This window comes from Protopterus annectens, chromosome 3.part0 (genome assembly GCF_019279795.1).
Source record: "Protopterus annectens isolate FY-2018-M chromosome 3.part0, PAN1.0, whole genome shotgun sequence".
NCBI lineage: Eukaryota > Metazoa > Chordata > Ceratodontiformes > Protopteridae > Protopterus > Protopterus annectens.
The window spans coordinates 323,554,227-323,579,226 of NC_056731.1; the positions used below are offsets into that span (position 1 = coordinate 323,554,227).

Genomic DNA, 25,000 nt, shown 5'->3' on the forward strand with positions numbered 1-25,000 from the left:
ATGCTACAGGAGTGACAACAAAACATAAAATTAGTGGTGCTATTATTTGTCTCTTACATTCTTTAAGATTGCTGTGGCTAGTTTTGTCAGACCCTACTAAATTCCCTACCTTTAGAATTAAGTTCTTGCAGCAACCTGTCTTACATTAAATATTGAAGATGTGCTGAATACTTGCAGACCTCAAAGCTGTAGGGAGGGCTGAATGCATTATACAGCTCTCCTTTTGCCAGGTTGCTATGGGGGGAACCTAGCCTATTATTTAAATATATAGACAGCTAGATACATACATACTTACTTTAAAAAAATGAACAGTTGCCTTAAAATGTTTACTTGCTTTTTCCCCACCCCATTCAATGTTTCTGAAGCAATCCTAGGATAGTCCTTGTTGTACCTTAGCTGGCTGCCTTCTCATTAATCAGGTTGTGCCCTTACATTTCACATACATTTTAGTGCTTCAGATGTCTCATACGATTCCTCAGTGTTGTTTCTGTGGGGATGAGTGGAAGTCCTCACTTTAGGTATGGCAGGTATAAATACTGTTTCAGAGTTACTGTTTAAAACTCTAATTTCCTGAAGATGTATCATATATAAATACTTTCCTTTCTCAGGCTGTATGGTTAAACAACAGACTGATTTCTCAACAGTCATAATAAACAAAGACGTCCTCACATGGAAAGGTCTTTGGACAATACCCAAAGAGATAGCTGAACTACATCAAACATTCATCCTTCAGAATCTCTGTCTCTCATTTATTAAGCTAGTCCAATTAGTACTTGTAAGTAAATACTTCAGCAACAGCAGGGCCCTAGCTTTATCTGCATTTTTCTTAATCTATTTTCATGTTCAGGTTGGCATCTTTGCTATAAAAATATGTGGCTAACTTACTTTCTTTAGCGTAACTAACTTGTAAACCCCAGAGTCAAGAGGTGATAAAGAAAAAAAAAGATCCTTCTCTGTTATTAGATATGCTTGGAGCAGATCAACAAATTAGTGCCTCCTCCCCACAGACACACACACACGCACACACACACACACACACACACACACACACACACACACACACACACACACACACTAGCGTGCGCGCACACACACACACACACACACACACACACACACACACACACACACACACACACAAACACACACACACAGTCTCTTCAGGCTGCCTGGTTTGCATCTGCCTTGCATCCAGTCAGCTGTTGTTCTGTACATAATAAAGTCTGTGCAGCAGAGCAATATCTGAGACATACAGGATGCAGATATAAATCATTGCAGTAGGGAATCAAGGAAGAGTGAAGGGCTGCTGACAGTTATGTCTAGGTCAGGCATTACCTGGCTTATTGTATTCTGCTTCTCAGGTTATATTCACTGAAGAATATGAAGCTACTCAAAAATAAAAAGGTCACCACTGATATTGGATGTGTTATGTTACTTGGGAATGTTGAATGTGTTGGTCACATGTGTTATGCTTAAAGGAAAGATGGGGAACATGATTTTACATGCTTCAGATACTGAAGGGGTGATGTAATACAAAACTGAAAATAATGCAGAAGAAAGAGTTTGTGAGCCAATACCCTTGAAGTAGCAAACTAAGGAAGGTATCAGAGAAAATATTACTTCAAAGAGACATTATGGATATGACTGAAGGGAAAACTACTACTACAGGAGTAAATGTAAGGCAAAGGATAAGGGGAATTAAAGAGGAAAACAGATGCTAAGAAATTGCCTGAAAAACATGCAGGTTATCTGACCTGATTGTTTTCTTTCATTGACATGTGATATGTTTATTCTATGTATTCTTGTAATAACAGACTAGACTTTGATATACCCTGCCTTCTTTCTATCTACATATTATTCTATTTGCTACTTCCTCAGACTGACAGGATCTAGATTTTTTTGTTCAAAAATCCCATTGCTATAGTTCACTTGAGAGATTAGTGGAATTTATGACCTTAACTCTCTGACAGAAACTAGAAAGCTTGGTTTCATACAAGAGATGTTATTCTGAATTGATTTAGTGCTATGACTGAGATATCACCAAGGTGGACATAGTAAACCCTCTAAATATGATGTATCTAGGGGTCCCCTTCACATTGTCAGCACTTCAAAATGTCGAATTTCACATGGCCGAGACCATATGATCAACGTTTGAAATTCTGACAATGCGGAACCGGCATCTCTGTACATTGTGGAATTAAAAGATTTCCATTCCTGCACTGTAGTGCGATCTTGGAGTTGGTATATTTAAGTTACGGGGGGGGGGTGTAGGGGAGCTTGTCCCCCTGCTAGCAGTATTTAGGTAAATGTTTATTGTTTTTTACTTTTGTTTTTCACATGTTCGACATTTCAAATTTCAATCATATGATCTCGGCCATGTGAAATTTGGCATTTTGAAGTGTCAAACATATGAAGTAGATCCGTATCTAGACATCAGCAAAGACCCTGACAAACTTTGCAGGGGTTTGGTGGAAAATTATAGAGAATGAGGTAGGGTCCCAAAATGTTGGGATAAGTTGGAGGTTGGTTGTGTAATTAGAAGCAGAGTAAGGTTAATATTGCCCTAGGCCTTTCTGCGGTGTGGGTTATACTGTTATCTAATCACACCTTGTAGTGTTGGACATAAGGGTGAAGAGCTAGTGACTACTGTGAGTGTAGCCAGGTGTACATTGTATACGGTTTCCTAATGAAAGTGGAACAGACCTCTCATTGAATCACAAAATATAGAGCATATCCTTTGGAATCATCTGACAGTGATCTACACTCGAGACTTCAAAATCAACAAAAATATCCTATTATTTGGGGTGGGGCAGGCCTAACTGTACTCCCACCCCACAGCTACTGCTGCTTACATATAAAAAGTCCAAGACTACATTATCTCATAGAGAAGAGAAATCCCTAAGATGGCATGATCTCAATCTTTATTTATTTATTTACAGGTGTGTGAGGCTTAATGTCCTTCCGCACAAAGTCCAGTCACATTTATATCCATACTGTCCTAAGCAGACATAAATGAGGTTGGCCGTTATTCAGACAGACAATCGATGCACAATACAAAGTATATGGTTTCACTTAACGTCTGCAATGCTTAGCGTTCTATGGGATAAAGCCTACCCTGGAGGTTAAGTGGCGCATACCTGTATTTTTATTTATTTATTTATTTACTGGGGTAGTATATTGATCAATATAGACCAATCTGGGGCTCATTCTGGGTGAAATACAAAACGTTTCACAAATAAAAATACAGAAATGTAAGCAATAAAAAGATAGTTCAGACTAACTACATAGAAACAAAAACTGTGCTTATACATTTCAGGAAACAAGCACAATGCAATGTATATCCAAGCAGAGAGTGTAATGTGCAATATGTACTTTAGTTTCTAAAAAAAGTCGATCTTCAGTAAATCTTGAGAGGAAGAAGAGACTCAGAAAGGAGATAGACTATGTGATATACCCTGTGTAGAAACAGGAGCATTTGGCTTGGAGGAAGAAGTGCTTTTTGAGTTGCATTCTGAATTTGGAATTATTGTTGATTTCCTTAATGTGAATGGGGAATCTTTGTACAAAAACAAGCAAACAAGAAACTCCTCCCATACAAGCCCTTCTCACCCTGGAAGAGATTGGCGTCTGTGTATTAACTAAAATTTGGCTCAAAATAGCTGAGAGCACTTTGGCTATGCAAGGCTATAACGCCTTACATATGTTTTAGGCCAGCTACTATATAGAAGGGGGAAAAAGGTGGAGGTGTCTCAGTCTACATCCAGAAGAGATTTGAATCAAGGCTGATAAAGCAGCATGTTGCACTAGAGCTTCTTCATGTCCAAATAACCATCAGAAAGGTCCAACACCATACATTTGCTAGCCACAAAACTCCCCCTATGACAAAAGAAAGCCACAAAGCCTATCTACAGGAACTAGTATCACTCAGTATTAAACCCAATACCATTTTCCTAGACTAAACTATCCAACCGTAGACTGGGAAACCTATACCACCCCGACAAACCAAGGAAATGTAAACACACTATGAAAGGGATAAGATGCACAAAACTCCTCCGTCCCTCGGGAACTCCAAAATAAAACTCCAAGTCGCCAAAATGTAAAACGAACAAATTTTATTAGGTTTAAGTTTCTCCCAAGCTTTTCTTCGGTTACAGTACACCAACTTCCTCAGAAAACTCCTGGATTTATCCTGTGCTTACCACTACAGACTCTGAATGTATAGCTGCAGCCGCATGGTGACAGGCCTGTCTCTAAAAACTGAATCCTTGCCTGTTAAATAGTTTTAACAAGTCCTGGTGTAATTGTGAGCTCTTGACTAGTCCTGTGGGATACTTCCAGATTTGCAGACCTTTGGGAACATGCTCACATTTCAGGCATTCATGAAGATAACAGTTTTCAAGCTGCAGCTTTTTGTACTTGAGCACCAGTGCTTTAAAATTATTTGTTTGTTGGTCCAAAGTCCTATTGACAACATTCACGTTAGCATTATAGTTTCCCCCAGGCAGTTTCTTTACTTAACCATTGCTCAACTGAAAACATACTGTTTCCCTCACTGAAGCATCTAGCATTATCATGCAAACCTACACCACCACTATTGCACAAGCACAGAGATTCCTGGAGTTTGTCAATACAATTTCCCTAGAATAATTGTACCCACTAGGGGGAATAACATCTGGATCTTTTTCTTACTAATACTAATACAGGGGCATCTTGCACTATCACTTGCATTTCTTTATCACATGAAAGATCTGACCAAAAAGCAGTCTCCTTCGAAGTAAAACTGAAACCAGTGTTCCCTTCCACGCATGGTACCTTTAGAAATTTCTTTAAGACAAATTATCTTTTCTTATGTGAAACATTGGCAAGCTTCAAATCCCCACCAAACACAATTAACTCCACTACGTACACATTAACATAGACCACCACACTATACCAGCATGTAAACAGCTGCTTAAATGCAGCTGTACCCCATAGGAACAATTGCAGGGCAAGCTTCAAAAACAAACCTACATGGTGGAACCATAGTATCAATAAGCTTTATAACAAAAGAAAAATAAGTTTGACCAAAAGTAAGAAAAGTAATTTTCAGAATGACAGAGCCTTTGTCACTGAAATAAAGGTTATGTAAAGTGACAGAGTGGGTAAAATAGCCAGAGGTGACGATAAAGAAGTAGTAATGGGTAGTGAATCTGTACAGATAGGGGTGGAGAAAAGTAGAAAAGAAGATGAGATTGATGTCCAACCAAAATATATATAGATAGGTAGGTACTTTAGAGAGGGTGAGACCCAGAAACAGGACCTGGTTGACTTGTTAGCTCCTGCGCACCAGCCAGAAAATTGCAGGCCTGATTATTTTATTTAATTAGTTATTTATCTTTTTTGCTCCTCATTAGGGATGACATAGCAAGGAATGGCTCCAGATGGTAGAAGAACCAAGTATGCCTCTGTGAATATAGATAGATATAGATAGATAGGTGTTTTACCCTAAACTGAAAAAGTACAATGTCGACGTCTGTTTAGGTAACACCATTTGTTTAAAAGAAACAGATCGTCAATGTGCATGAGATTGACAATTCCCTGGTGAATATTCCTTTTTCTTGGAGGTTGTGTGTTCTCAGGGTTAGTGTATATAAGTAGCAGGGGGTGTGGAGGTGCAGGGGCGGTTGCTCCCTACAAAAACACTTGCTGTTGATTTAGCCTGCTCCAGGGCAATCCTCGGAGCAGGTGCACAATGTGCTAACATTTCATTTTTCAACATTTTTACATCAATATTTAGTGAGAGTGTGTGTGTGAATATGCAAGTGCATATAGTTTGAAAGTTACTGTTATAAAGCTTAATTTTTCTAGGCCCAGGCAGTGACTAGCACATTTCTGTCTTTCAGAGTAGGTTCACAGTTTCTGTCAGTACTGAATTCTGCAGCGAGGAAAATAATCCCAAAAGTTGTTCTGGTCCTTTAAAGAAGTTTCCATACTCTTCTTTGGCTTGCATACAAAATGGAGGTTGAATATTAAAAGCAAACAGGTGTTTATCAGAAGGCACCTGCAGTCTTTCAGAGATTAAAGTCAATCTACCTTTCACACAGAATTCACAAGCAGCACATTCTTTAGCACAACAATTTCTACTCTCTCTGTCTCTCTCTCTCTCTCTCTCTCTCTCTCTCTCTCTCTCTCTATCTCTCTCTATCTCTCTCTCTTTTGCTATACTGTTTCAGCTGTAACCATCTTCAGATTGCACTCAAGACATTTAAAGGAGTCGGGTCCTTATGTTTTCCAACAGCTCAGGGTTTTCATGCTGTAAACTGAATTCTACAGTTAGCTACAGAGGAAGGCTTTGTAGATAAATAAGTACCAGCTAGGATTTAATGAAAAAAGGTACAATGCTTTGTATTTTGTAGGGCCAGAATTCTCCAGAAGCTTGCAGGAGTTACACTCTTGATGAACTTACATTAAACAGGAAAGATGAGGAAATGATTTTGGATAGTAATCATACTTAGCAGAATCATGATGTATAACGTGAAAATACAATTGCAAAGGACAGTAAACTGCTCATTTATGAATTTTCATGAGAGATTTACAGAGATACTGGGATCATTCTTCCTCTTAGATAAGCTACACTAAAGCTGAGTGGGGAGTACAGTTATGGAGGTCATAGACATGAATAAAATTAGGCTGCTTGAAAGCTAGCAGTGTAATTACCAAAATGGTGATGAGGCAATGGACCATGAGAACAGAGATAAAAATGGTTATTCATACATTAGAAAAGAGAAGACAAAGGGGGTATGATCTCGCCTCAGTATGTTACCTGGGTACAACTATAAGACGTGAAGTTAGCAGACATGGATGGCCATTTGAAGAGGAACTTGCAAGCTTTTTATCTTCAAAATATCCCTTATTTCATAGGATTTGCCAGCTTTTAAATCAAATTCTTGCCCACTCAGAATTCTTTTAGTTTTAGACAGTTCTTGTTATTCAGAAAATAGTTATTATTTCCTAATCATTAAGAACGGCCCAAAACTAAATTAAGTCTATATGGATATTTCGGCATCATTGTGAGAAAGCCTGTGATGACCCTGCACTGGCCCAATAATCAAGCAGCCTCGATCCACACCACTGGCAACAGTGGGGGGGCATACACACTGAGAAGATGAAAGGTACATACACAGTAAAGTGCAATTTCCCTTAAGAGCACACAGAGACCACAGTCAGTCTGGGGCTGGTTTCTCCCTCTTCCTCCAAATCCCCAGTAAGACTCCCCACTGGCACAGCTATAGGGTTGAGATCTCAGCTGAATGGTAAAACCAAGACCTCCAGCACCCTGTCCAACCAGTACTTCATGTCCCTGCCCAAGTAGCTGACACGAACACACACACACACACACACACACACACACTTTGAAGTTTGATTTACACACACACACACACACACACACACACACACACGCACACACACGCACACACACGCACACACACACACACACACACACACACACACACACACACACACACACACACACACACTTTGAAGTTTGATTTACACACACACACACACACACACACACACACACACACACACACACACACACACACACCTGAGAAAAGCTGGCACAGGTTTACTAGCTATATTCCCTTTCTGCCCAGACTGTAAGGTAGTTTCCACTGCCACCAGCCACTGCTTATCAGCTACTTTAAGGCCCTTAAAAAAGGGGGTCCAATCTTACACTGTAATGCTACTATTAATCCAAATGGTAGTTTGGCCAAGAGCCAGGCTATTAGGTGTGGTCTGTACAGTGTCACCAAATAGATATGCAAGTAGTCTAAGAGCTTAACTATCTCTAAACAGACCAGACACAATTGAGTGTTTTAAACATATTTAATAATAAATAATAAAAGAACAAGACAACACTAAATATGGATTCACAGTGACATTAGAGTTCAAAATCACAGGAAATATTTAAAACAACATTGCCGGACAGTCTCAAATAAATAGAGAAAACATCTAAACTAATCTTTATTATGCTCCTAACTGAATCCTAGAGAAAGTACTGTACCCTAGTTAACTTACTTACAGCAAGGCAAGTGCAGAGGTGGTAAGTGGATGTTGTCAGGTCAAAGACAAACACAAAATGCCCTGTCTCTATCTCTCAGAGAGTTCTTAAATTAATGTCTAATATTACTGCTGGGGTAGCTGGCAGGATGACATCACTTTTTGTCACCTGACTTTAGTTCTCAAGCGAAACCCCCACTCTCAGAAATTACTAGAATTTAGCATCTCCCTGTGAGAACACATAGCCTTCAGATGTTTGCAACTGCTAGCAAACATAAAACAATAAAACACTTACAATACAATGCTGAAAGCTCCCTAGTTCTAAACATTATGACTCCTCTTGCACTGAAACTGAAAGAGAGCATATCTTTTATTACCTGGTAATAAAACAATTTAATTTCAACTATTTTCCTGAAGTTTTGCCAGCTGTCCCTCAATGTTCTAGTTTCTACTGTTAAAACATATACATTTACACAGGTACAACAGTTTATACACATTTCTGTTCTTTCCCAGTAGGCTACACTGTGGACACATCCTCAAGCTCAGTACTTTACACACACACGTCTGTACCACCAGCTTGATATACAAACAACATACAGTTCTAATATAGTGGTAACACAAGCAATTGCAACCTGCTGATAGTCACAAATGACATATAACTATTTACAAAATTCCAGGTAGCTGTGCTGGCAGTATCTCCTTCTGTCACACTACTATGTAAAACATATTCATATTCACAAATGACATATAATTATTTACAAAATTCAAGCTAGCTGGGTTGGCAGTATTTCCTTTTGTGATAAAGCCCACCCGAAATGGTCCAGACTGATGGTGCTACTTGTGCAGGAGATGTAGTTCAGCATTAACATACTCATAGTGGTATCTGATACATTAGCATTGCATCTCCCAATGAGCCTTGCATGTGAGGAAAGTTTAAACGAAGGCTGTGGTAGTGACACATGTGCAGACTGAGATAGTCCTTAAGGTCTTTTTATGAGGTAAGAAGACTTACATGGTTATAAATTCAAATTTTGTTAATAACAAAGAAGTCTTTGATAGCAGATTTATTTGAGCCACTAAGGATAGCATTTTATATTTTTCCATAAGTATGTCATATCATAACATCTACTGCTAAAGTCTGGGAAAGATGTTTTATTCAAAATTGAGTTTGATTTTAAACTTAGGTAAAGCTTATGGTACTATAACCTGTGTTTAACAACAGAAAGATCCTAGGTTTATCAGGATCATATCAAAGATATTGAAAACCCAAATTGATTTCATGTTATTTGCTTTGAACTGTCATTTAACACAGCCAATTAATACTTGGCTACATGAAGTTGGTGTAGAATAGTTTACTAATTCAAAAGCTTGGATAGTTAAATATCCCATAAGAAAGCATTGCAATTTTCTTTGATTATTACATCCTGTACTTTAGTCGAGAAATTCTGATGCTCCATAGTGGATACATACGGTATACAGTAGATTATTAAAATATTATATGTAACACAATTGATATTATTTGCAGGTGTATATGAGCAAGTGTGTATATGTGAGTCTACAGTAGGAGGGTTCCACTATACGTATCTGAGAGCACTGAGTTGAAATACATTACAGTGGCCATTTTTTTTCACTTGATCACCATATCACAATCAGACATCTTAACTATGCAGAGTCAAAACAAACCTATTTTTTGGTGAGGACACATGCAATTTATGGATGAAAGTAACCAACTCCTGATTTCTCTTGATCACAGTTAAACAGTCATTGAGCTGGCTTGTAAGGGCTAGTGTGTTGTGTGTGTGTGTGTGTGTGTGTGTGTGTGTGTGTGTGTGTGTGTGTGTGTGTGTGTGTGCGCATGCACGCGTGTGTAATAAGCTGAATGCATTACTGTAGCTATTTTTTCACAATTAACATCCAAGATGTAAGCAGTCAATAGCATGGTTATAATTAGTGGGTGTGGAGGCAGTCTGACGAGGAAAGTGATTGACCTTTTCCACTTGAAATACTCATAAGAAGTCTATTGGTAAGGGTTGCATCAAAAGGTTGAAAAATGCACTGACATGTAACATATAGCATCTAAACCCCTATGGCTTCTATGGTTATAGCAACTACTTGACTCGTAGCCTATCTTAAGAATTTCTTCTAGGCCATATGTGCAGGCCCAAATGCGATGCTCAGATGGATTTGACAAACCATATGTGCAGGCCCAAGTGCGATGCTCAGATGGATTTGATAGACCATATGTGCAGGCCCAAGTGTAATGCTCAAATGGGTTTGAAAGACCATATGTGCAGGCCCAAGTGCAATGCTCAAATGGATTTGACAGACCATATGTGCAGGGGCCAAGTGCAGTGCTCAGATGGATTTGACAAACCATATGTCTTTGTCAGCATTTTTGTGTACCCACATTTGCCTGACAAACTAGAAGTTTGTCATTCCATATATCATCTTAATGTAAATGGAGCATGTCCTGCATCTGTTGAACTTGACTTACATCAGTTTATTACTGATTAATTAATTATATGTATGGTCAGAAGTCTACATGATGGTCAGACAGTATGAAAGGGTAGTAATCCTGAATATAGTAGATGCCTGAAACTGACCTGAGTATGGAGTGGAAGGAAAATACCACTAAATGCCAGAGATTTCGCCTCTGGCATATGATGATAGTGATGTCACTGTATGCAAAATTTTCTTTCTTTCTCTCTTCCTTTCCTTTTTTCTTTTGAAATAAGATAAATATCTTTATGCATAATAGCTTGACTGAGAGAAATGCAAGTTTCTCCTAAAACAGCAACATATGAATAGAACTGGTTTGTTTAGGGGGGGAAAGTAAAGTATAGCACTGATATTTAATACTGCACATCATTTAAAAAGTCATAAACATTGGAGAATCCATTAATTTTCATATATATGATAGATAGATAGATAGATAGATAGATAGATAGATAGATATACAAAAGTATATATACATTGGAGAATGCTTTAATTTTCATATATAGATATACAAATATATATATTATTTATGTCTGGCTATTAGCACAGAGGATTAAGACTATAAGCTGCTAACTAGCTGCTTCCTGTAGTCAAGAGTGTGATTCCTTCAGCCTCCATTATCCTACTGTGTAACAGTGAGAAAGTCATTTAACCAGATAGTGCTCTGAATCTACTGGGGAATCAGGCTGGGCTTCTCAATGGTCATGACCAAGTAAGCATAGCTGTCAAGAACCAGCATTTATAGCCAATAACTATAACAAGCTGGATGTCTGCCTTTTGATATGTATGTTTTTAGATAGCGAAAAACACAGGTCATGATGGCTGACTGACTGATCTGTACTCTAGTCACTATGTTACACTCTCAGAGAATGTTTGCTAGTTCCTGTTTGTGAAGTAGAACTTCTGCAGTTGTGCATATATGTGTATATGTTATATGCATACATATTGTGTGTGTGTGTGTGTGTGTGTGTGTGTGTGTGTGTGTGTGTGTGTGTGTGTGTGTGTGTGTGTGTGTGTGTGTGTGTGTGTATGTGTGTGTGTGTAATATTTATGATGGCAGTCTGACAGACCTATACATTTCTAACATATCTAAAATGTAAAATCATTTGCCTAAAGTCACTTATTTTTATTTTAGCAAATAAGGCTGGCTCATATGTTTGAAGACTTAGTGAAGCAAGACGAGCGATTTGAGATTTGTGCCGAAGTTATCCTAGGATTAGTATGTTTCAGGTTGAAGGTAAGAAGCATGCTCTTTCCACAGTCATATAGAAGTTTACAAAAGAACTGGAAACAGCCCTAACTGCTCCAGGAAAGGAGCGACAGTATGATAGCTGGGAAGTGGCACTCATGTAAAAGCTAACAAATCCGCAAGAAGATTCAAGCAGTACATGTCTCAGAACCTTTTAAGTTAAGGAATGAAAACAAAACTGAGAAATGTCCTTAAGATGTTTGCACAAGAGTTAATGCAGTCCAGGAAGAGAAAGACTAAAGGACCAAAAATATGGCTTTATATATATATATATATATATATATATATATATATATATATATATACATACATACATACACTAAAGGCCAGATTCATTAATACCTACAGTAAGTGTACACAATTTATATTCAAGAACATCCCTAAAATATTTTTTGTGCTTTCTAGTCACTCAGAAAGATTACACTAAGTGTACATGTAGTCCTTTATAAATCCCTGTCAATATTTAAAGCTGCAAGAATATCAGTAGGAAAACTAAAATTAGGAGGAAGAAGGTGTGAGTTATGTCTGTGTTGTCTGTTCACTCAGAGCAGTGTACACAATGTAGGTATTAATGAATCCCAGGGAAAGTCTATACACAAAGTCCAAGATTGCTATTTATGAGAATATTCCCTTTGTACATGCTGAAAAAGGCATTATATTCTATGAGGGAGGAGTAGAAAGAGATACTAGCTTCCCTTGACCTTTAAGATATACCTCTGGTAATCAGTCTGACCAGATAAAAAGATTACTTAATGACAGTTGATACATGGTGATCAAAGGATAGTTCATTGTCAGTGAAAGTGCCCATATCCCAATGGCTGAGTCAATTTTCAAAGGGGGTGTCACCTATGTGGTAGATGCATAAGTGTCCAAAGGACAGAGTACTACATTTCTTGGCATTTAGCTGAAGGCAGTGGTCCAGGCACCACTTGTTCATGTACATGTTAGGGTCTCCTGGTGACTCTGGAAGTCAGATGGAGAGTTTATGACAGCTTCAAACTTGGTCAACCACAGACTCTTAACATCTGTGTTGACAGCAGAGAAGTAAATACCAAAGAGTCATAGCCCGAGGACTAATCCTTGTGGGACATCAATTGTAATAACCTTTTATAATGAGATCTTACCCCTGCACTAGATTGGCTTCTGTCAGTAAGCCAGTTTACTATCCATTGTGTAATATAGCAGCTTACATTCAGTTTTATTAGCTTATCCATAATGCCAGAATGTGTAATACTATAGTGTACCCTGCCATGAATCATAACATTGAGACATTAGGTTAGTATGTCATATACTGGCATCTATCAATGTACAGCCAACAGCAAAAATAATATGTGTGTGTGTGTGTGTGTGTGTGTGTGTGTGTGTGTGTGTGTGTGTGTGTGCCTACCATGATGTGTAGACATGGGCATAATTTGCAAAATTATGCTGTAGACTGTACAGTGACTAAATGTCTTATGAACAACTATCATTTCTGTACATTAGTTTGGACCCACTATTAAATTTCATCTACAGAAACCAAATGTGTATGGGGAAATGAAAAAAGGAAATCAAAGCACGAACAAGATATCCAAGGTGGGAAAGGGTAATTCCATGCACTGGAGATGTGAAGAGGGTGGCCTACATTTATAAATGCAGAATGAGATTGTCATTTGCCTACAAGGCTGCATCAAACAAACCTAAGACATGACAGCAAATAGAATACACTATCATCATTTATTTTGGGTCATTTAGGGTACATGATCATAGTGGCCACCAATGCTCAAGGCTAACCTGCACAATAAACACCATTACATGATCATATTGGGTGTTAAACTGCAATGCTGGAGCATGTCTTGCCTTATATTTGTATCCATTTTAATACTGTGAAGGATTCAGGGCTGTTGACAAGGAGGACGTCTGAATATGTATACCCACCTGTGTGGTATGCTACAACAATTTATACTTGTTCCAATATCTGGTGCAGTAATTCCCCTATTTTTTGGAATAGGGTTTAGGACTGGGATCACCCTTAATGGCTTCTGTGTGTCCTCATTTGCATATGTTAGCTGCAGAGGTATGCAAGACAGTTTTTAAGAATTAACAAATCTCAGAAAGGTTCCGCCAGTAAGGCAAGTGCAAAGGCCCCCAAAACAGGAATACAAAAGGAAAAACAGCCAGCGCAATGACAAGAGAATCAAAAGCATTTATTGACAAGAATAATTATCTAATATAACTAACAATAAACAAAATTGCTAAAGATGTTCATTTAAGCCAGGTGAAAATAGTCCACCAAGTTTGATGATCCAAATACATTTTTTTTTTAAGAATACTGTGCCAACCCACTTTCTTGTTTCTGTTGCCAATAACTGAAGATAATTATTCTTCTCATATATTTGTATATTCATAGGGTTTTAGTAATGGCTGTTATTATGATTATATTTACCTGGCTTTAACTGACAAGCATGTTTTAGGGATGATCTTTTTCTGTTTAAACATGTATTTAATAATTAATTAGAGGACTGATATGATTGGTGTATTCCATACTTAAAAGTTGAGCCATTCAAATGGTTGTAAATACACCGAAGGCGGCTTTTAGCTGAAAGTATGTCTTGTCAATAAATGCTTTTGATTCTGTCATCATTGTGCTGGCCGTTTTTGCTTTCATATTCCAGTTTTTAAGAATTCCCTTTATTGGAGAAATTGTTCTAAGTTAAGTTTGGAGTAGCACCTAACTCCAAACATAAATTGGTTGGAATCTGGTCATAATCATATCCTAGCCATATATAGAAGTTGACTTCCTGGAAACTTCTTTTTATGTCTTTATCTACTCTGACCAATCTAAAAATTACATCCAGACTGAGGAACATGCGATTGTAACTTTTATTTCCAGAGTAATTATTTTCTTATTTATAATCATTAAGTGCTTTGCATGACAATATTATGCTGGGTTTATGGGATATACATAGCCTTGCATACAATTGTACTGTTCTTTGTATATGCAGAGTGACCTTACAGCTCAATAACAATGGCACCTATGGATCAGCAATTCCTAAGTGACTGTGATGTCATGATCTGTGAGTTCAGACTGCTGTCACTGTTCAGAAAAACACGGGCAAGATGTAGTACCTGATTAACACTATGTTGTGTTATGTGTGGTATCTAATTAAGTATGTACATTTTTTCAAGAAATTAAAGAAATAAAACAAGCATTTGTCAATGCTAAATAATGACTTGCAGTAGAACTGAACTGCAACAATAATGGCTATGGATGTGCAGTCAATAAAATGAGAAATTATGCAGCAACTCCAAAGTAGAAATGATGATAGTGATCTTTCAATGCATTCAAATTGTTCTGTTATACAAGGTCTTTGTGTAATTGGAATTATGTTTTTAATACATTGATCTAATGTTTCAAATTCCTGACTGTGCGGTATTAACTGTGATACAGTTCATATGGAAATGTTGCTGTTCTCTTAACATGGCATTGACAAAAATATTGTTTCTGAATTAAGAAATTAATACTGTTTCTACATACATATTGGTTGAAACATTTTTTTTCGTTTTGAAGTTTAACTGTTACACTCTTAAAAACATTGCCTTGCTGTTTCTGTTTACTTTGACAAATATAACACTGATATTTAATACTATACATCTAACTTGGATGGACTGCTATACTGTTTAAAAATTAGAAGACTGATGCTGTGTGAAGATTATAGGTAGATACTAGGTAATCAGTCCAGTGAGATGGGGGATACAAAACAAGGAGTGAATTTAAAGCTTCCCACACACTCATCAGATACATTTTTTGAAGAGAGTTGGAGAGATCATTTGTTTTAACATGAGATTAAGCCAATTTCTTAAGTAAGGGGTTCTCTGGGAGAGATGTTGATCCTGCCAACAGGTTTAGTTTATGCTGCAGCATAGATTTATATCCCTGGTGTGGATATTTGTGGTAATACCAGTTTCTCTAATATGTAAGATGTTTGTAGGACAGGGTCATTTAATATCTGATAGACCAGACAAAGGTCACTACACACAGGTTGGTAAGATACAGAATAGAGAAATAAAGCTTTTAAAGTCTCTGTGCAACTCAGAGAATCCATACTAGGGATTTTCTTTGATACTAATTGTTGAGATTTCTCTAGTTAAGTGATATGTTTGGATAGGTACATGAGAAAGGGGGCATTACATTTGAGTATGGACTTGATAAGAGAAGAGTAAGGATAACAATGAATTATTTTGATGTGGAGGATATATCTTTATTAATTAGGAGAAATAAAAGGATTTCCTAGTCTTCTTCTTCTTTTGGCTGCTCCCATTAGGGGTCGCCACAGCAGATCAACTGTTTCCATTTCTTCCTGTCCTCTGCATCTTGCTCTGTCACACCAGCCACATGCATGTCCTCTCTCACCACATCCATAAACCTTATCTTAGGCTTTCCTCTTTTCCTGTTACCTGGCAGCTTCATCATTATCATCTTTTTCCCAATATACTCTGCATCCCTCCTCAGTACATGTCAAACCAACGTAATCTTGCCTCTCTGACTTTGTCTCCAAACCTTCCAACCTGGACTGACCCTCTAATATACTTATTCCTAACCCTGTCCATCCTCGTCACACCCAGTGCAAATTTTAACATCTTCAACTCTGCCATGTCAAGCTCTGACTCCTGCCTTTTTGTCAATGCCACTGTCTCCAACCCATATAACATAGCTGGTCTCACTACCCTCTTGTAGACCTTCCCTTTCACTCTTACTGGTACTCGTCTGTCACAAATCACTCCTGACACTCTTCTCCAGCCTCTCCATCCTGCCTGTACTCTCTTCTTCACCTCTCTTCCACACTCACCATTACTCTGAACTGTTGATCCCAAGTAGTTAAACTCATTCACCTTCGCCACCTCTACTCCCTGCATCCTCACCATTCCTCTATCCTCCCTCTCATTCACATACATATATTCTGTCTTAGTCCTACTGACCTTCATTCCTCTTCTCTCTAGAGCATATCTCCACCTCTCCAGGGTCTCCTCCACCTGTTCCCTACTCTCACTACAGATCACAATGTCATCTGCAAACATCATAGTCCACAGGGTTTCCTGTCTGATCTTGTCTGTCAACCTGTCCATCACCATTGCAAATAAGAAAGGGCTCAGAGCTCATCCTTGATGTAATCCCACCTCCACCTTAAACACATCCGTCACTCCCACCGCAGACCTCACCGCTGTCACACTACCCTCGTACATATCCTGTACCACTCTTACATACTTCTCTGACACTCCCGACTTCCTCATACAATACCACAGCTCCTCTCTAGGCACCCTGTCATATGCTTTCTCTAAATCCACAAAGACACAATACAACTCCTTCTGACCTTCTCTGTACTTCTCCATCAACACCCTCAGAGCAAACATCACATTTGTAGTGCTGTTTCCTGGCATGAAACCATACTGCTGATCACTAATCATCACCTCCCTTCTTAACCTAGCTTCCACTACTCTTTCTCATAACTTCATGCTGTGACTGATCAGTTTAATCCCTCTGTAGTTACTACAGCTCTGCACATCACCCTTATTCTTAATAATCGGTACCAAAACACTTTTTCTCCATTCCTCAGGCATCCTCTCACATTCCAAGATTTCCTAGTGATAGTCAATAAATGGTTATCAATGGAGAGTTAATTGTACATACCCAGGTCTCTAATGACAGTATCTAATGTAAGGGAGGGGGTGTAATTTATGTGATAGACGCAGGGCTCCTCCTCTTTCCTAACTGCTGCATTTCTTTGTGTTTAGGTTTAATCTGTGGTCCTAGCTCTGTAAGTTATTGAAGGACAGGCTTTGTTTTGGAGGATATGGGTGTCTTCAGATAAGCTGATGACAGCTCTGAATTTGCAGTCATCAACAAACTTGGTCAACCATAAGCCCTTGATGTCAGGTTTGACACCAAAGAAGTAGATGCCAAAGTGTACTGGCTCCATCTTGGAACACTAAGGGATGCCATTGATGATGAATTATTTAGAGGAAAGTGTGCCAACAACCTTGACTGTGTCAGTTGTGTTTATAAGCCAATTAGCTATCTAATGAGGGGCATAAAGGTTTGTACTCAACTGAGATGGTGTTTCTGTAATGCCAGAATGAGGAATAATATTGAAGGCCTTGGCCAGATTCAGGTAGGCAGTGTGCAGTGACTTGCCTTTGTCCAGTGCCTCGCAAAGAAATCCACTAGATGAAGTAGAGAGGAGCTTGTAAGCTGCAAGCTGCCAATATCTTTGTGCATGTGTGTGTATGTGTGTGTGTGTGTGTATGTATATATATATATATATATATATATATATATATATATATATATATATATATATATGGGTCTATGACATTTCGCCGAAAATCCATTTTGCTGAAAATGTCTGACATTGGGTCCAAATCGCCGAAAATCCATTTCGCCAAAAATAGGACTGACAGTGTATATGCCCTTTTCCCCCACTGTAGTACGATCTCAGATTGAGAATATTAAAGTAGGGGTATGTGGGGGGCATAGCCTCCCACCCAGTACAGTGTAATATTGTCTACTATTATTTTACACTGTCCAATCCCTATTAAAAGGGTAGGTAAGTAGTTTATAACCTGAGTAGGTAGGGGGCTATGCCACCAACACCTCCTGTTGTGGGAGGATTCTGTCCCTACACCCCCCTACTTTAATATTCTCACTCCGAGAATGCACTACAGTGGGGAAAATGGGCATATACACTGTCAGTACTATTTTTGGCGAAATGGATTTTCGGCGATTTGGACCCTATGTCAGAAATTTTCGGTGAAATGGATTTTCAGCGAAATGACACTGATCCATATATGTATATAGATAGATAGATAGATAGATAGATAGATAGATAGGTAGATAGGTAGATAGATAGATAGATAGATAGATAGATAGATAGATAGATAGATAGACAGATAGCTATGGGTTCACTAGACAATCTCGAAATACTGAAATGTCGAATTTCAGTATTTCGAGACTGAATAGTAGAAAGTGCAGTTACGCAAAACTGCACTATCTCGAATGTGGAAATGTCGAATCCACTGTCTCATTCATGACGTGCAGTGCGGTTTGTGGATTTAGCTGGGGAATCAGGTAAGTGGTGTTTACATAAGGGTATTGGGTAGGGATTTTATTGTGTGTGAGTGTGTAGTGATGGTTTTTGTGTGTTTGCGTGTTTAGTGCGACCTTGGAGTTAGTATATATAAAGCAGGGTGGGTGTGGAGGCGCTCAGGGGCTTGCCCCCTGCTTATAGGAAGGGTAGGTGTGTTTGTATGTTATGTTGTGTTTGTGTGTGTTTTTTGTTTGTTGTAGTGTAGTTAGGTAGGTGTATGCGTGTTCGTGTGGTGGTGTGTGTGTTTGTGTGTGTGTGTGTGTGTGTGTGTGTGTGTGTGTGTGTGTGTGTGTATGGTCGTGATTGTGGTTTTCACGGTTGTGTGTATGTGGAATTTCGACTATACAGTCTCGAAATACTGAAATTCGATATTTCAGTATTTCAAGATTGTATAGTGAATATATATATGATATATATTTATTGACCATTTGATTACTGGGAAAGTCTGATTGGATAGGAGTTCATTTTCAATGGATGCCTGGGGAGAAAAGCTCAAAAGTATTGCAAAACATTTTAAGAATAATAATTTTACAGTCTTTAAAAATACTACAAAACCAAACACGGTTTAAATAATTATACCAAATTAGAAATAATATGTAAACATTGCTTAACAATAGATACAGGTTATATGACACTGATTTAATAGTTAGAGAAAATTTTGCCAGTTTATAAAGAAATTGAAGGTAAGTCAGTATAATAAAATAGGAATTGCAATACATAGTAAGAGAAGAGCAGGCTTATGGTATATTGACATACACCATTTTCAAATCCCCTTCTGTAACTGGATGTTCCCCTCGGTGATTGTGTGCCCTATGACTAGATTTAAGCCTGTAGTTTGTTAAGAAAAAACAGTGACCTCATATAGCAGTACCCCCCCCCCCCCAAAATTGAAAGTGCTCTCCTGGATAGCCTTCCAGTGGATTATGCTGCAACGGTTTTATTATAACATTAACAGGACACTACTTTACTTTACTAGTTAATTTAGGTGCCTTTTTCAATGTGAACATGCTCCTAAACTTTTACACTTATAAGCTACTTTGTACTTTATTCAGTTAATCTGTCAATACTTGTATAGCATCCTAACGTTCACTAAGTCAGGGGCAACAGCTGCATATGACCCTCTCATAGCCCCCCCTCATTCTTTCAGACTAGCAGACTTCCCTCCAGTGACTCCCTTCAATACTTCTTGTAGTAGTTTGGTGACCCTGTTTCTCAGAAGTGTATTTGGACCCATGGCTTATAATTCCCTAACAAAGGGATACCTTCGACCCTCTATTTTACTACCAGGCGTTTCACTTGGACTTTCACAAACTAGTGCATGAAACTCTTATTTGACTTTCAAAAGTTAGTGCAAGTACTTTCTTTAATTCATCTTTATTGTAAAGCCATCCTATACTATTTTTCCTCTATTCCTGACTTACCTGGTTAGTGTCTACATTGATATTAATAGTTTTTTATTCTGCAGGCTCATTTCTGCAATCGCTTTGCTAGGTCTAGGTGCTGCCTGCTCCGTTCGGCCTCGTTGCACTCAGGCTCACTCCACTCCTCTACTCTACCTCCATTGTCACCCACCCCAGGATCGATTTCTTTTATTCCTAGACAGGCTCCACCCCTACTCCCTATCCTTCAATCAGCACTCCATCTACACTTTTCAATCTCACTTCATCCATTATCTCATCAAACGATATGTCCATACTCAGCACCATTGTTCCGCCCAATCTCCCTTGCTTTCCTTGCCCTTCTGCATTTAACTTCCTTCCACACAATACACCACAATTTAAAACCTTTACCTAGCACTTCAACCATAAGTCCACCTTCACCTAGCTACCACCGAATTCACCAAGGGCTTATTGCATTATACAACCACTCTGCTACCAGATTTAAACTAGTAACTGAAGCATATACTAAACTTAGCCTAACAACTCTATGCAAACATCCCATACTTAAAAGAAAAATAATAACCACAAACCTACTTCTCAATAAAGCAAAACTTCCCTTATGTGGGGACATCCACCCCAACCATGGACCAACCCTAAATCTCACAACCCAACAAACCAATAAATCTCTCATAATACCAACCATTAACCTGCAAATTATCAGAAATAAAATTCCAGACTTCCATGCCTGGATTTCACACAGTAGGCCAGATATAATAGCAACCACAGAAACCTGGCTTAAACCATATGTAAAAAATTCAGAATTTCTACCACCTAGCTACTCCTGCTTAAGATAGGACAGACCCCGTAAAAAAGGTGGAGGTATTGCATTAACTTACCCAGGTCATTTCACATTAGTACCATATACCATCCCCACCCCACAAGTCACATCTGCCAAAATTGTTGTAGCTTTCCCACAACTGAATGCCAGCAAAAAGCTCTGCATCATTGGAATCTATATCCCACAATGCAATAATATACCCATCATAGAACAAATCCTTGCCTGGACTTCAAAAACCTTTACCAGTGAGACAATTATCCTTGGAGATGTCAGCAGAGATCGGACAGAAGTCACAAAAAATCAACCCTCAATAAATATAAATCTATTCAATTATACCCAGCTTATCAATGAAGTAACTAGGCCCAACAAAACGACAACCATTGGTTCCATCATAGACTGGATACTAGTCTCACATCCAAACAAAGTAGCTTCAGCAGAGACTTTACCTTAAACCATAAGTGATCACCTCCCAGCATACATAATATGCAAATCCACCCTAGCCCCCAGTCAACACCAGTACAGACTAACTAGAAATATCTCCAGTTCTGACCAAGCAACTCTAAATGATACCCTGGCACAAGTATACTGGAGCATTTTCAAAGTACTCCCACTAGATGAAGCTGTTGAATTCTTTAATTCAACCTTCTTAGACATCCTAAAGAATCTAGCCCCCATACGGCAAAAAAAGAATTAAAAACAACAATGCTACCTGGCTTACTCATCCCACAAAATGACTGATGTCTAAAAGAGACAGATGTTGGAAGCTTTGGCAAAAAAACAAAGACCCCCAATACCGTCTACAATTCAAACAACTTTGTAATCAAGCAAAACATGCAGTAGTAAAAGACAAAAAACAATTCTATCTAACCAAAAATGCCATAAACAAAACCCTTAGAAATTCTGGAATACAGTCTCATCCCTACTTAACCCAGGATCCAGTAACAACCCCTGTCCTGACCCAGACAAATCCCTCACAGAAACTGACACAATATTCAACTCACATTTTATAGACCCCATTGCTAAACTTACAGGAAATTTCCCTCAGACAGATATCACAGCACAATCACCAAATATAAACTCTACACTAGATTTCACCTTCTCCCCCATCTCTACCTCACATATCTTGAAACTACTCCTTAAACTCAAACCATGTACTAATGCACCTGATAACCTACCACCAACATACCTACAGATGTCAGCAAAGTCTATAGTTTATCCAGTTACCATACTTATCAATAGATCTCAAGAACAGCAAGTACCCACAATCTGGAAAAAAGCTTATATTCTCCCACTACATAAATGCATCCAAAACATAGATTCCACCAATTTCTGACCCATAGCAATCCTTTCCCCTCTATCCAAAATTCTACAAAAATTAGTCCACAATCAACTCCTAGAGCACCTCCTAGACAATAAAATCTTGTCCCCCACCCAACACGGTTTCAGACCTGGACACAGTACCACCACTGCCCTTATATCATTCTTGGACACTGTAAAGTGTGCAAGAGATACAGGGAAAATTGTGTCCTCTTTATTCCTTAATCTGTCAAAGGCATTTGATGCCAACCTTACATTCCCTACTACTCACTAAACTATCTAACTTAGGAATCTCACCCCCTACCTTAGATTGGGTCTCCAACTACCTTACAAATAGACAACAAGCAACAAAATGGGACCAGTACTTCTCACTTTATCTCCTGATATCAGCAAGAGTTCCCCGAGGCTCTATACTTGGGCCACTCCTTTTCAGCATATTTGTTAATGACTTCCACTCTTCCCTGTTCCAAACCTCACTTATTCAATACACAGATTATTCCACCATCATCTGCTCTTCCTACTCCACCAGTGAACTCTAAAAACTAACACAAATTGCCTTCTTGTCCACAGAAACATGGATGAACAACACTCACCTAGCCCTAAATGCTAAAAAAAACAAACTCCTATTCACCCCTAAAAGCTCACCCCCATAAACAAGTCAGAATTTACTATTCAGTCTCAGAACAGCACTGTCGTCAAAGTAGTGCCCCACACTAAACTGCTTGGAGTTACTATCAATAAAAATCTCTCTTTTGCCCTTCATATCCTAAACAACATCAGAAAGGCCCAGCAAAAGTTAGGTCTGTTTTACAGACACATAGCTTACCTCAGCCACTCATCCAAAAAAAAAACTAGCATCCGCCTTTCTTTTACCATCTCCACTATATGGTGCCCCCTGCTCACAGGCATTCAACTCTCTCTAAAAAAAAATTCAAATCTTGTTACAATAAAGTAGCAAAGTTTGCCAACAATGCTACACATGCCTCCCATCACTGTATGTCCCTTCAAAAACCAATTGGATCGAAATACTTCACTTCCTAACTTACCTACAACTCACCAATGCACATAAAATCATAACTAAACCAGAAGATTGCCCATCGCTAGCCTCACTAATGTCCCCCTACAACTCCACTAGATACCTCAGATCAGAAAATAAATGTCTTCTAAAGGTAGAATTACCCAACCTTACAGCTGGCCAAGCTCTTTACTCTGTTGCTATAGCCACGGTGTGGACTTCCTTACCCACCACAATCAGAACCACTTCTAACCACACCATTTTCAAGAAGTCTCTGCAAGAATACCTCTCCAAATTATGGCTCTGTACATGCTCAAATAATTCTTCCAGCATTACATGAAACTAGAAACCTCTTCTAACACCTTTAACACTTTGAAATATCTATCTTCACTTAATTTAACTCTTCTCCCTCTTAGTTTTATGCATCCTCAGCTACAAGATGAAATTTAAAGAAAAGAAATGCTAATTCTGACTGTATATTAGCATGTGTATATTGTACCTAGGTGTAAATCATCTTTATTTTTGCATTTTGTATAATGTTGCTTACTGGTAATTTGACTCTGTTTACCAGTCATTATGTAACTTTATCTCATCAAGGTATATGTAATATGTGGAGCTTTTCTCCCTGGGCTTCCACTGAAAATGGGCACATCAAGGCCCAGTGGACTATCCTGGAAAACAAATGCAAATAAATAATAAAATAAATTTGGAGAGAAAGCCAGGGAGAGAAATTAATAGAAGTAAGGAAGTGAGTGAAAAAGGAAGAATACTTGTTCACATATAGGGATATAGTTTACCCTGGTGGTTAGCAAGAACAGAGCCAGCTTTTGCCTAAGAAACCTTTCAGAATGGTTTGAAGGATGGGAGGGAGGGTATTGACCTGATGGATACAGATAAGGAGTTCCAGGCCTTAGCAACATGGTACTAGTACAGACAATGCCCAGCAGATTTGATAGGTTTGTGGACAGACAGGAGTTTTTGGTCATTGAATCATGATGACCAACCAAGTACATAGTTGTGTAGAATGTTATTTAGTGCTGGACAAGCAGATGGGTTCTGGATAATTTTACAGGTGGTAAGATGCTGTGTATATGTTAATTGATGGGGTAGTCCTAACCAATTTAGACTTTTTCGTGCTATACAGTGGTAGGTTCTGAAACGGGTATTTGCTGCAAATTTAGCGACTTTGTTATACCATTATTCAAGTTTTGATTTTTTATGATGAGTGAGGGTTAGTAAGGATGGGAGCACCATAAAGAAGGGTGGAAAGGAGATAAGTAGTGGCAAATATAATTTTTTGCACTGGTAACAATGTTTTTGGTCATGTAAAACATCCCTAGTTTTGATGAGTTTTTTTATGCAATTTTTTATATGCAGGTCAAATTTAAGATTATCCTCCACAATGATCCTTAATAATTTACTACGAGAAGTGACATCAATGGTTGTATTATCAAGGGAGATGGCTTTAAATTATGTTTATTTCATGAGAGAGGGATTTGGGGAAAATGTAGCAGTTTGTTTTTTTTAGAGATGAGCATGATT

General features: G+C 38.4%; 1 protein-coding gene across 1 annotated transcript in view; it reads left to right on the top strand.

Annotated features, from left to right (window-relative positions):
• Positions 1–25,000, top strand: part of DDC (dopa decarboxylase) — a 696,490-nt gene that overhangs the window by 659,151 nt on the left and 12,339 nt on the right. Inside the window, exon 13 of the mRNA XM_044064799.1 lies at positions 11,675–11,776. Within this exon, the coding sequence (XP_043920734.1) occupies positions 11,675–11,776 (102 nt within the window). The remainder of the gene's footprint in view (positions 1–11,674; positions 11,777–25,000) is intronic.